At 39.2% G+C, this 14,622-nt stretch overlaps 1 protein-coding gene across 1 annotated transcript; it reads left to right on the forward strand.

Annotated features, from left to right (window-relative positions):
• Nucleotides 1-2,408: 2,408 nt before the first annotated feature.
• On the forward strand, nt 2,409-6,361 carry LOC306875279 (zona pellucida sperm-binding protein 4-like; the record flags this gene model as incomplete). The annotated part of the gene is made up of 10 exons (XM_079425750.1): nt 2,409-2,520; nt 2,926-2,993; nt 4,770-4,923; nt 5,001-5,188; nt 5,259-5,356; nt 5,428-5,585; nt 5,649-5,841; nt 5,912-6,059; nt 6,137-6,209; nt 6,285-6,361. The coding sequence occupies 10 exons, from the start codon at nt 2,409-2,411 to the stop codon at nt 6,359-6,361; spliced, it is 1,269 nt and encodes a 422-aa protein (XP_079281876.1).
• Nucleotides 6,362-14,622: the final 8,261 nt, after the last annotated feature.

Here is a 14,622-nt window from a genome sequence, read left to right on the forward strand (position 1 = left end):
GATTATACATAATAATAATATCAAATAATATCAAACAGGGCTGTGTTCAGCCCCAAAAAACGGTGCAAAATGTTTATTAAAAGGAAACAGTGGTGCGTTGAACACCCTGTTCTGATGACGCAAGTGTTGCAACTATGGCAGCTGAGAAGGCCGTTCTTTGTGTTCTTTTTGAAGAATTTTTGGAGCCTGATGAAATCTTTGTAAATACATGTTTAACACTGAAAAATACGCTCAATGTTACATTCACTGCTCTTGCCATTCAGAATAAAAGAGAATATCCCAATTGAGTGAAGGGATTTGTGGAAACTGTGGTTCCTAATTATTGTGATCCAACATTTGCCGTGCATTTCAGGATGAAAAGACAAACATTTCAGGTGAAGGATAATCCACTTCTTACCTCCGAGACTGTGTTATGATCTATATGACCTTATTATTTTTATTGTGAGCATTAGGCTTATCATTATTGCTGATCACTGTTGTTGTGCTATGATATTGTAATATTTACCATTATATAATCAGAGGAGCATAGAAAAGTTTATGAAAGTGTCACTCCAGAATACAATAGCAAAATATATAATATGTATAGTATTTTTATGTTACTTACTATATGTATAGTATTTTTATGAATTTAATCAGTGTCTAGAACACCTTTTTAAGGAAAGGATACGGACCAGAACAGAAGACATTGCAATTACTACATGATATGTAGACAGTCCTAAAGAAGTTCCAGATTTATACTTGTGCTCTTATTATTTCAGTTATTTTGCCTTTAATGTAAATAAACGTGCAAACAACATACTTGCTCTTGTGAATTTATTTTGATGTTAATTACATTGACTTACAAATTCACCATCACCATGTTGATATTCTATGTTACTAAAAAACTCATGACAAACATGTCTTCTAATATCTTCAATTGTTGCATATACTGAGCTGCAGCAGACACATTTGTAAATAACTTCACTTGGACCCATAGTGCGAGCTGTCTCTTTAATACCACGTGGTTTATAGACATGTTGCTTCTGATTGGGCTGACATTTTTGACACACCCACCAAACATGAGAAAACCAGGAAACATGCCGCTCAACCCGGAAACCGTAGCAAAATGTTGGGCCTGAACGTGCCCCAGGTTTGAAAATGTGGTAACGTCTGTGATAGCTCGCGACAGGTTCGGATCACATTGCTGACCTGCTCATACTTAATGAGCTTCAGCGACTGCAATGAGCACCGATTTGGTCACGATCCAGGGGTTTAATTCATCTATCTGTAAATATTTTGATGCTGATGAAATGTGCTCATTTATGGTCTTGTTGAAGAAACAGCTGCCCTCATGATTGTAGTATAACCAACACATTTAGGGTTGATTTAAGCTTTTATATTTTTAACTCAACTAATATAACCCTACAGTTTAATCCTTAAAGATATTATTTTTTATTACGAAAAACCAAAATCATTCATCCACATGCAAAACTGGCTTAAATCTCCTTTGTTTTCCTTTTTTTCTTGTTGAATGTCCCTCTGGTTTCATCCCTGAGGCTTATAAATAACAAAAACATATGCAATTTTAATGCATTATGATTATAATCATTTTATGATTATTCAAAGATATTTATTCTTTTTGTCCCTGTGTATATAATCTCATACTATGATGTACACAAACCAATTCTTGTTGTTTTCTTTCTCTTTTCTTTTGTGTCATTATGATTGTTCATTGTTAAAGCTACTACCATCTTTCCCTGAGCTTGTATGTTCTGCAGTAATAATAAATAATAATAAAAATAAAATAAGAGCGACAGGCGCACAAACATCTCAAAGCATCAATACATCCACAACCCTACCTAGTATGTTTTCCTCCATGTTTGTAATTTCTGCACAAAGGAGGTGTCCATCAGCTGCTCAAAGATCTTACCTTTGGAGAGGATTGTTGATTTTACTCGAAAAATGTAAGTATTACTACTTAGAAATTAAGATTCCTTCAGAATGCATTGGTTGCCCAACACTTATGAACAATAATAATGATAAATGCTGACCAATAATTAATTATATTTTTTAGTAAAACAAGCTAAATGTAAATGAGAATACATCTCAATTTTCAGTCAAGTAATGAATTAATGCATATGTTAATGAAACAATTATATTTTATTTACTGACAACAGGAAACATGAACAAATTAGTAAAATGTAAATAAAAGTAACCATGCGATAAATAAACCAGTCAACAACACATGAAAAAGCTTTATTCAAACAAAATTTTTCTAAAAATCATGTATTTACAGGCAGTGAACCCACATCCTACCTCCATCTCAACACAGCTGAGCCAGTTCTGCAACTTTATTCTGATGAAGACCACCGTGTCCAGCTTCACCTGTCTCTGCCGTCCATCACGTCCCTCATTGCTGCAGTCTGATCATGGATGAGAAAGGGACATTGACGCTATCGTTGCCTGAGTCAGAGGATGAGGAAGACCATGATGATACCCCTGTACCACACACAATCTTGAAGCAAGACCAGGAGAACGCATGTGGGAAAATCTAGCTGCCAAATGCATAATTGTAAATTTTAACATTAAATGTAAAAAAAAATAAAAATAAAATGTAAATGCTTTTTTTGTGCCTTGGGCACAAACGCTCAACAAAGCTGCTTGTTTCTTAAAGTTTATTTCTTCAAGGTACTTCTATAATATAAATGCTTACATATATTTCATACAATTTCTATTTGGGGCTTTAAAGGGTTAGTTCACCCAAACATATACATTCAGTCGTTATTTACACACATCCACATTGTTCAATCGTTGTGTGTGTGTGTGTCCTGCTGGTTTCTGTTCATATGAATGAATGAACAGAAAATTCTGTTCATGTATGAACAGAAACCAGCAGGACAAACTTGAATAAAGTCACATCCTCAATTTCTTTTGGTCTTTCTCTAGATGCTCTCGCTGGCTCTGGGGCCACTGAGGATGAAGATACCACAGCAGCATCCGGTCCAGATGAGGCAGTAAGGGCAGGTGGAGTGATGGAGCGTCTCATTCATGGCACTGGATCATTTCCAGGATGTTGCTGTGGACTTCTCCATCCTCACTGCACACATCAGTCTGCAGACATTTCAGATCATACAAAGATGCACAAACATAATACACAAGCAGTCATTTTAATAGCACAATGTCATTTGATTTCTGTATTAGAAGTAACAAAATAATTTTTTACTTTATATTTTTGTTTTCCTTTTTTTCCCACAAATACCGCTGTCACCTGCTCCAGCACAAAAGCTCTGCATCAAATGCACAGAAATCAAGAATCAGAAAAGCGCTGTAACAGCATCGTTTGAAATTACAATCATTAAAATAAATGAAACCTTAAGATTTAAAATCATTTGTTATTAATTTCAGTAACTGAAAGGTTTTCAGCTCACTGTGAGCCTTTGAATATTCTTGTAGAATATTTTCCTGTCTCTTATTAAATATACATTTAATGGTCTTTAAGATGTATAAGGTTTATGTAGATGCACTTTGGAGACGCGAGTGCTTACTGGAGCTGTTCACTATACAAATATACTGTAATGTTACTGTCTAGCATCTACACTTTCAGCAAATCAACAATTTACTATACAGTAGCTCAAGAAATGCGCAACACATGTAACCGTGTTTTTGATCAATAATACTCACATTTGTAAACACCCGCGTCTCTGATCTCTGTCATGTGATGATGACTTATCCTCTCGCGCGGGGCTTCTGGGATAGAAAAGTGTGCATCGGATGAACACTCAAGAATCTGGGCTGAAGCAGTAGGACATCCGGGAACTTCTCGACTACTCGTCTATGAATACTGAGGTTTCTGACATACTTATTCCTTCACTTACTGCTTTTCCCTACTATATAGTAGAGAAGTAGGCATATTCGGACGCACTTTAAGTAGACGCACGTCCGAATCTCGCGAGAATTAGTATGTCACCCAGGTAATTCCTGCCTACTCTTTTATGAATCCGAAGGATTCGGACATACTTATTCACTCGCCTACTGCATTTCCCCTACTATATAGTAGAGAAGTAGGCGGTTTCGGATGCAGCCACAGTTGCATAAGCTCCAACTCATGCAAGTCTGGAGAATCGTGAGGATTAATGAAGAGGGAGGAGCTATCATTAATTAAGCTGAAATCTGTAGAGTACAAAAAGACCAAAAGGCTTCATTTCTACTTTCTGATTAGCTGTTAAACAATGGCTGGAAGTTGGTGTTTGTTTCAGATTTTGGCAGTTTGTGCTTTCTGTCATGCTGTTCCACAGTGGAGTAATTTGCCTCAGAACCCTCAAGCTCTGATGTTCCAGCAAACTGACCAGCGGTTTCAGCAGCCAGTTCAACAGCAAACTGACCAGCGGTTTCGGCAGCCAGTTCAACAGCAAACTGACCAGCGGTTTCGGCAGCCAGTTCAACAACAAACTGACCAGCGGTTTCGGCAGCCAGTTCAACAACAAACTGACCAGCGGTTTCGGCAGCCTGTTCAACAACAAACTGACCAGCGGTTTCGGCAGCCAGTTCAACAGCAAACTGACCAGCGGTTTCGGCAGCCAGTTCAACAGCAAACTGACCAGCGGTTTCGGCAGCCAGTTCAACAGCAAACTGACCAGCGGTTTCGGCAGCCAGTTCAACAACAAACTGACCAGCGGTTTCGGCAGCCAGTTCAACAACAAACTGACCAGCGGTTTCGGCAGCCTGTTCAACAACAAACTGACCAGCGGTTTCGGCAGCCTGTTCAACAACAAACTGACCAGCGGTTTCAGCTTCAGAAGCCAGTGGCCCAGGCAGAGCCCCTTGATAAGTGTGCTCTAGCAGATTATGAGCAGATCCAATGTGGACAACCTGGGATCAGTGGTGCTGAGTGTGAAGCTATCAACTGCTGCTTTAACGGACAGCAGTGTTACTATGGGAGGGCAGGTAAGCTTTCTCAATCTTATTCTGTTCCTGTTAAACAGATTCTCAGCATTAACCTGCTCTTGTACCTTTTGTTCCAGTGACTGTCCAGTGTATTAGAGATGGTCAGTTTGTGGTAGTAGTGTCTAGAGATGTTACTCTGCCTCGACTGAGTCTGGATTCGGTTAGTCTACGGGGTGGAAACGACCCACCTTGCGGTCCTGTGGAATCCACACCTTCTTTTGCTATATACCAGTTCCCTGTGACCGCGTGTGGCACGAGCATGATGGTGAGCAGCTGCTTCTGGTGTAATTCTGCTTTACTTGTGGACGGGATGCCAACAGTGTTGCTATTCACAGGAGGACAGTGGATATGTGGTGTATGAGAACAGAATGACCTCCTCGTATGAAGTTGGCATTGGACCATTTGGTTCCATCACAAGGGACAGTCATTTTGAGTAGGTGATCTATGACTTGGTATGAATTTTAATCTTTGATAAATGCTACAAGCTCACCATCTGTTGTCCAGGTTTCTCTTTCAGTGTAGGTACTCTGGAACTTCTGTTGAAGCTCTTGTTGTGGAGGTCAACGCTGTTCCTCCACCTCCACCAGTAGCTGCTCCTGGACCTCTCAGGGTGGAGCTCAGACTGGCCAATGGCCAGTGTGTCACCAAAGGGTGCGCAGAGGGTAAGGTCCTGTCTTCCTAAAGCCTTTCAAATTTGAGTCTGGTTAAACCCCTATGTTCCTCAGGGGATGAGGCCTACACGTCCTACTACAGTGATGCAGATTATCCTGTCACAAAAGTCCTGCGGGAGCCTGTGTATGTTGAGGTGCGCATTATGGAGAGGACTGATCCCAACATTGTCCTGATGCTGGGACGCTGTTGGGCGACTTCAACCCCCAGTCCACTCAGTCTCCCCCAGTGGGACCTTCTGGTTGATGGGTGAGTGTACAGCCAATCTTTATCCAGTTTGTCTACTGGGAGGCACTTTCTAACCTTCTTTCCTCTTCAGATGCCCTTACCAGGACGACCGTTATCTGACCACACTGGTTCCAGTGACTGGATCATCTGATCTTCAGTTCCCAACCCACTACAAGCGCTTTGTTGTGAAAATGTTCACATTTGTAGATCCAGCCTCACTGGCTCCTCTGCAGGAAACTGTATGCCCCCATTATTGAACGGTTTCGTTTTTACTACTTGTGGATTCGATGACTTTCTCCTCTCTCTTCCCTGTTAGATCTTCATACACTGCAGCACGGAGGTGTGCCACCCATCTTCTGGCTCTTGTGAGCAAAGCTGTAGGAGGAAACGTGAGTTCTTATAACTTGACTAGCAGAACTGAATTTATAAGTGCGTTCACTTATTTTAAAACGGTTCTCTTTCAGGAAGAGACATTCCTATCAAGCCCGTCTCTAGTGAGCAGACTGTGGTTTCTAGTGGAGAAATTACTCTGGTCCTGTAAATCTAGTGTTTTTAATAAACCTTGCAGAACACAAGATCTTTTTGTCCATTTGTTTTGGTTTGCAGAATCTGGTATTCCATGCCTCTTCCCTGTTTGTGGGGTTGAATTTAATTTAACTCTTTTTCTATTAAACTAAGGTTTCATGACCTTTTGTAAAGTCATGCATTCTGAGTCGAGGCTTCTGTACAAGCCATGACCCTTTTCCAACCTCCAGTTGTTAATCTGGGCCACTGCATAAGGTACCAAATTAAGGGTTAATCATTAACTTTTGGTTGACCGGATGTTTATCCCATCCAAGTGTGCATACACATTTTGCTGGGGAGCAATTGGGTGTTCGGGGTCTTATTCCGGGGCACCTCATCTGTGGGTATAGAAGGTAGTGTTATACATTCACTCTCGTATAATTCCTGCTGGTACGAAGACTTGAACCCTTGACCTTTTGGGGTACTAGTCAGTCCCTCCAGGATTTTGTGATTTGGCTGAATTTTGCAAGAGCTCACAAATTTTCGTAATTGCCACAGATTTTGGGCTTAGACGCGTCCTGTGACGTCATCGCAACATGCATTCAAAGAGGTTGTTTCTCAGTTTGAAAAATGGAATGAATGGCCTTACGTTCTCATGCCGATTTACAAGAGCTACATTGGACAAACGAACCGAAAAGTGGAACGAGTCCACGCTATGTGCCGCAGATGGTTTATCTGCTTGGGCCGGAGCCACGGGCTGCTCTCGATCACGTGACACCGTTATACATGGTGCTGGGAGTTTCAGTGAAGAAAGTAGTCTAAATTGCCGCAGAATCGATAACAATGCTCCAATCTTTTGAGAAGCATTCAAATTTGGCACATAATTCTGTAAAAGCTTTGGATATAAGGGCAAGTTTATTTATATGGAACGTTTCATACACCGTGGTAATTCAAAGTGCTTTACATGAAAGTGAAATGGTCATTTAAAAATAATTGCAGCAATAACGAGGAATTTTAAAGTGATATAGAAATGTTAAATTTAAAACTTTATTATACATAAAATGCAGTGTAGTCAATTTGGACGTAGCACAGTGCTCATTCAACAAATACACAGATGAACCGATGACTTGAGTCTGGATTTAAATGTGGCTAATGTTTTAGCACATCTGATCTCTTCTGGAAGCTGGTTCCAACTGTGTGTGGCATAATGGCTAAAAGCGGACTCCCCTTGTTTTGTGTGAACCCTTGGTATTTCTGTTTCTATCCTAATGATCGGAGTGGTCTGTTATATCAGCAATGTATTTAGGTCCTAGTCCATTGAGTGACTTATAAACGAGTAAAAGTACTTTAAAATCAATCCTAAATGTAACTGGAAGCCAGTGTAAGGACCTGAGGACTGGTGTGATATGCTCTGATCAGAATCCTGGCAGCAGCGTTCTGGATGAGCTGCAGCGCCTAATTGTCGTCTTGGGAAGGCCGGTGAGCAGTGTTGCTTTCGTCAACGAAAATTGATGATTGTCGTCAATGAAATTTATCACGTGACGAAGACGAGACTCAGCGTAAATACTAGCCATGTGACGATGACTATAATTAAATATATAATGCAATATTGTTGACTAATAAAAACGAGACTAAATGTGGTTTACAAAATGAAAACTATGCTAAAATGTCTCTTAATTTCCGTTGACCAAAACGAGACTAAACGAAATGTTATAAAGTTATTTTGTCTCGTTTAGTCGCGTTATTTTGCAGTATTTCTGTTTCCTGTGTCTCACTTCTGGGGCTGCATCAGGTTGCAGACGCAGGTGACGTCACTTCCTCAAGCCTCACTCGCGGCATTATTTAGAAGACGACAACTAACATGTTTGGTTGGTACAATAAATGTTGTAAATTCAAATCAGAGTGTCTTCCTTGTCTGGAATGGATGTATTCTTAAGTCTATAACGTTATAATAAGATAACCTTGTTTGAGATGGGTTTGGTTAAAAGAAAATTTTGGTTTCGTCTATACTACTAGCTGCGCAGTGGTGGGTCGTCAGGGGAAACAGGGCCTTCTCTGCTGGCCCAATAAAAAATTAAATTGTGTGAAAAATGTTTTTGATTATTTAGGTATCATTTTCATTTGTGTAATGTTCACTAAATTGCCTATGATTAGTTTAGTTGAGGTTGAACTGGAATATCCTACATAAAAAAAAAAGTCTTGAGGCCAGCACTACAGATAGTGCTACCCTTTTGTTGAAAGACGTCACATGTGATTTGTTACGAGCATTAGTGACAGAATCATCAGCCAATCAAATTTTGACTTTCAATGATAGCGCACCCTCTGGGTCCAGCTACGTGCCCAGTGCTACCCCCAGCATTAGACCGCCCCTTTAATCAGGGATTTCCAAGGTACAAACATGAAAGTAAACGAAAAGAAAATGACAGCTGCAGTCATCGGCGCCTACACCAGATCTTGTTGCCGATCTACTAAAATCACCTTTTTCAAGGTGCTCTTTTGCAGACAAAAGAGAATAACTGAGAAAGGAAGACCTACACCCAAACCTAATTTGCTAACAAAGGCCAGCAAAGGTTTTATGCGCCATTTCAAAGATTGCTACTATGAGTGGCTAACAGCTAGCACCGAGCACAAGTTATTTTGTTGGCTGTGTTTACTTTTAAATCCGAGTAAAGGGGCATGGAATGACAGACCCATGGACTTTATTTACAAGTGACAGGTGAGTGCTTTATTATTTGATGAGTATTGTCTCATGCACATTGTTATGGAGGTGTACGTGGTGCGTTGATAATACTGTGGTGTGGTGATGTCCAGCATTTGAACAGTTTTGCTGCTTTGGGCGCGTCGTCATTTTAGAGTGGCGTGAATATGCATAGTGACCTGTGTATTGGCGGATTACTTTTACTGACCATGTAGGGAAATTTACTCTGCATTTAACCCACCCCAATCTAGCCTCCTATTAAAATAGTTGATCAGCCGTCATTGTTTGTTGAGGCCCTGTGTGCGTTATATGCATATAGCTGCGTTAGCTGTAACAGAGATGTGTAAGATGTGTACATGTAGTTTACAGTTGCTTACAGAAGGCCCCACGGTATGCCACTGCTACTAGGTACTTATACTATATTGACTGGGTTAAATAGAATTGCATTACTAAAAAGTGTAAGCGTAATACATATAATATTAATATGTAATTTAAAGAAATAGTTTAATTTAGCTCAAAAGGAATCATTTATGATTTTATAGGGATTTGAACAGAATCAGTGTTACGGCGATTCACTGAACGACCCGTATAACAAACCCTGTACTGGATATTATTAGATCGGCAGATTAAGACATTAACTTGAGCAGAAAACACAAGATACTTCTCTTTTCAATATAAATCAGATTTTATTTATATAAACCTGAGACATAAACTAATCTAACACATGAACACATTCACACGTTGCAGAAAGAGAGCAAGTGAGGAAAGGATGAGTTTAAGAGAATGAAAATGTGAAATCCCAAGTTTACAGCAATATGTTCAATTGCATAGAACAGAACAACCATCAATCACTTATTTAACCCTCGCTTTGAGTTTCTCAATGAGGCTAAAATTTATATTAACTGCACCTGATTCAGTTAGAATCTGGAGGTTACTTGCTTGCTTTGCCTGTGTAACGGGGTTTCCTTTGTGTCGTCGTTGCAGACAGGGTGTTTCCCCGAAGTTTCTGATTGGCTGGAAGTTCAATAGTCTTTGAAGTGAGGTCTTGGGCGTTGGCTGAGGATGCGGAGTTGGTCTGGTTGAAGTTTGAGTGCAGTCGGAGCTGGACTTTGTAGCAAACTTACATTAGAACACGAAACTCCACGGAAAGAAAAGAAACTAAAGTAAAAGAATAAAATTAAAAGGATGTAACGAGACTAAGTTGTTTCCTTCTCATTATGGCACGTGGGCCAGAAGAGAAGAAGAGAGAGAGAGAGAGAGAGAGAGTGTGTAAGGCGAGGTTAAGAGAGCGCAGCAAGAGAGCGTAAAGAGAGCGTGGCAAGAGAGAGGGAGGAGACAGCAGGACAAGAGTTTTAAACTCGGCTTTCAGACCGTCCCATCTGGATGTTTTGACCAATTAGATAGGCTATTATCTTAGCTAGGGGTGTTCTTTACATCATAAATCAGCTTGTTATCAGTCACATGGTCCGAATTTTACAGGCCCTTGCAAAGTATACTCTTGTCCATGATTTCTAATAACAAGACTATGATGCATTTGACAAAGAATTGATTGGAAGAAACATTTAAAGCATGAATTTTCAAACTCATACATACTAAACATGCATTTGAATCCTTCAGCTATTAAATAATGATTAAAAGACATACATATTATTTGATTAATACATGATATGTGGTTTACAAACATAATGGGGTTCTGCATAAAAATGTCCTTTTAGGATGATTTTATGTGCATATGGAAAAGAAAGTCTTTGTGTAGTTCTAAGGAGAACGAAAACATGTTCTTTAGACAAAGGAATTTTGGTTTGGTCTGTCTTCTATGTGTGGAGACCCACCCAAGAGAGACTTATCTTCTATCACAGGCTTACATGTGAACATCAGTCTTGATTACTTGCAACAAATTTGACAGTCTCCTTCTTGAATTGGAATTATCAATAAGTGTTCTTTTGTCTCAGTGTTGCAAGCTGTTTGGTGAAAGAGGCTTGCTAGTTAGGAGCCAGGAATCTGATTTATGGTGTTGTCCTGTTACAGCTTTGAGGTCTCTGCATTCCAGCTCATCAGGTTTCAATGTTCTGATGCATCTTAAAATTGTCTGATTCAGTCTCTGATATCCTACAAAAGAGACTAAAATGCAATTCTCATTGACTAAAACTAGACTAAATGTCATCAGTTTTCGTCGACTAAAACTAGACTAAAACTAGACTAAAATGTCATCAGTTTTCGTCGACTAAAACTAGACGAAAATAGTCATGGATAATTCTGACTAAAATAAGACTAAAATGCTCAGACTTTTAGTTGACTGAAACTTTACTAGATTAAAAAGTGTATGAACGTGACTAAAACTAATAAAAACTAAAATGACAGCTTCACACAAAGACTAGACTAAAACTAAAATTAAAACAGGCCACCAAAAACAAGGAGGAGACCATTACAATAATCCACTCTGCTGGTGATAAAGGCATGAATAAGTTTCTCCAAGTTTTGACTGGAAACAAGACATCTAATTCTTGCAATGTTTTTGAGATGATAGTATGCTTATTTAGTTGCTGCTTTGACATGACTACTAAAACTAAGGTCTGTATCACCCCAAGATTTTTGACCCCAAAAAATCCAGAATCACCCCAAGATTTTTGACTTGATTTTTAGTTGTTTGACCCCTAGAGTCAATGTATGCATTCATCTTGAGAACTTCATCTTTGTTTCCAAATATCAGAACAAACGCCACTAATGTGGAAACTGGAAAAACATTGTTCAATAAACCAAAATCTCCATCATTCACCATAGATTTAACTTAACTACAGGAAAAACTTGTGGCAGAAATGGTCCAATGTATTCGAGTGTTTTTAAATGCTTCACACACCTTTTACCAGCACTTAAAAGCTTTGAGTATAACCAAATTTGAAAGTTATTTTTAATTATTTTAAGTTTTAATTGACGTTATTTGTTCATCCTTCATAGGTTGCCTCCATTTATAAAACTAAAAGTTTCATAGTGTACAAAAGCAAAAACTTATTTAAAAATAAAAAGGACATTAAATTACCACTATATGGCTGCAGAGACTTACTGGCTTATTAGCTTGTAGGCTTAAGTTAAGCAAAAAGTAATTTGTTATATGATTTGCAATGAGCAGTATATTTTAGGCATATATGGCTAATAAACTTGCATATATAAATTCAATATATATTGTTAACAAATGGTCAAAACGTATACTACCATATAAAATTTTGATAAATATTTTTAACATATATGGTCATATCTTATAACACAATATACCATTTTAATATATATTGTTAACATATATGGTCATAAAATGCAATACCATTAAATATATGTTTATATAACAATTTTACTATGGCAATTTCATGTATGTTATAAACATATACACACATATATCCAGAAGATGAATATATGTGATGATAACATATTGCCTTATATGTAACATATATGACAACATCACTACTGATATAGGGACATTTATGTCATATATTACATTTCCGTGCTGTCCAAGGATGTCAGGGACATGATTGTAAACCAACACAAGGCTGGAATGGGCTACAAGACCATCGCCAAGCAGCTTGATGAGAATGTGACAAAAGTTGGTGCAATTATTTGCAAATGGAAGAAACACAAAATAAATGTCAATCTCCCTCGGACTGGGGCTCCATGCAAGATCTCACCTCGTGGTGTTTCAAAGAATGGTGAGGAATCAGCCCAAAACTACACAGGAGGATATTGTCAATGATCTCAAGGCAGCTGGGACCATAGTCACCAAGAAAACAATTGGTAACATACTAAGCCGTGAAGGATTTAAATCATGCAGTGCCCGCAAGGTCCCCCTGCTTAAGAAAGCACATGTACAGGCCCGTCTGATGTTTGTCAATGATTCAGAGGAGAACTAAGTGAAAGTGTTGTTGTCAGATGAGACAAAAATCCAGCTCTTTGGCATCAACTCAACTCGCAGTGTTTGGAGGAGGAAGAATGCTGCCTATGACCCCAAGAACAGCGTCAAACATGGAGGTGGAAACATTATGCTTTGGGGGTGTTTTTCTGCTAAGGGGACAGGACAACTGCACCGCAGCAAATGGACGATGGAGGGGGTCATGTACGGTCAGGGCCAGGGCATTGAAAATGGGTCGTGGATGTGTATTCCAGCATGACAATGACCTAAAACACATGGCCAAGGCAACAAAAGATTGGCTCAAGAAGAAGCACATTAAGGTCCTGGAGTGGCCTAGCCAGTCACCAGACCTTAATCCCATAGAAAATCTGTGGAGGTTAGGTAATCTGAACTCTGATTGCCAACAAGGGTTTTGTCACCAAGAGCTAAGTCATGTTTTGCGATACTTATTTGACTCATTAAAATGCAAATCAATGTATAACTTTGTTGAAATGCGTTTTGTTGTTATTCTGTCTCTCACTGTTCAAATAAACCTACCATTAAAATTATAGACTGATCATTTCTTTGCCAGTGGGCAAATGTACAAAATCAGCTGGGGATCAAATATTTTTTTTACCCCATTGTATAGTTGTGTTCAGTCCTGTTGGGACGTTTTTTTTTTTTTTTTCGTTTTTTTATTTGAATAAAATTAAAACTAAAAGACTCTCAAATCACATGAGCCAATATTTTATTCACAATAGAACTTGAAGAACATAACAAATGTTTAAATGGATACATTTTACACTTTTATCCACTGAATGAGCTCATTTCAAATTTGATGCCTGCTACAGGTCTCAAAAAAGTTGGCACGGGGGCAACAAAGTCTGAAAAAGCAAGACATTTTGAAAAGATTCAGCTGGGAGAACATCTAGCAACTAATTAAGTTAATTGACAACAGGTCTGTAACATGATTAGCTAAAAAAGGGATGTCTTAGAGAGGAGGAGTCTCTCAGAAGTAAAGATGGGCAGAGGCTCTCCAATCTGTGAAAGAGTGCGCAAAAAGATTGTGGAATACTTTAAAAACAACGTTCTTCGATGTCAAATTGCAAAGGCTTTGCAAATCTCATCATCTGCAGTGCATAACATCATCAAAAGATTCAGAGAAACTGGAGAAATCTCTGTGCCTAAGGGACAAGGCCGAAGACCTTTGCTGGATGCCCATGGTCTTCGGGCCCTCAGACGACACTGCATCACTCATCAGCATGATTCTGTCATTGAAATTACTAAATGGGCCCAGGCATACTTCCAGAAACCACTGTCGGTAAACAATCTGCCGTGCCATCTGCAGATGTCAAATAAAGCTCTATCATACTAAAAGGAAGCCATATGTGAACATGGTCCAGAAGCGCCGTCGTGTCCTGTGGGCCAAGGCTCATTTAAAATGGACTGTTTCAAAGTGGAAAAGTGGAAAAGCTCTATGGTCAGACGAGTTCAAATTTAACATTCTTGTTGGAAATCACGGACACCCTGCCCAGTGGGCTAAAGTGGAGGGAGACCTTCCATTGTGTTATCGGTGTTTAGTTCAAAAGCCATCATCTCTGATGCTATGGGGGTGCATAAGTGCATACAGTATGGGCAGCTTGCATGTTTTGGAAGGCACTATGAATGCTGAAAGTTATATAAAAGTTTTAGAACAACATATGCTCCCCTCCAGACAATGTCTCTT

The sequence above is a fragment of the Barbus barbus genome, assembly GCF_936440315.1.
Source record: "Barbus barbus genome assembly, chromosome: 9".
Lineage (NCBI taxonomy): Eukaryota > Metazoa > Chordata > Actinopteri > Cypriniformes > Cyprinidae > Barbus > Barbus barbus.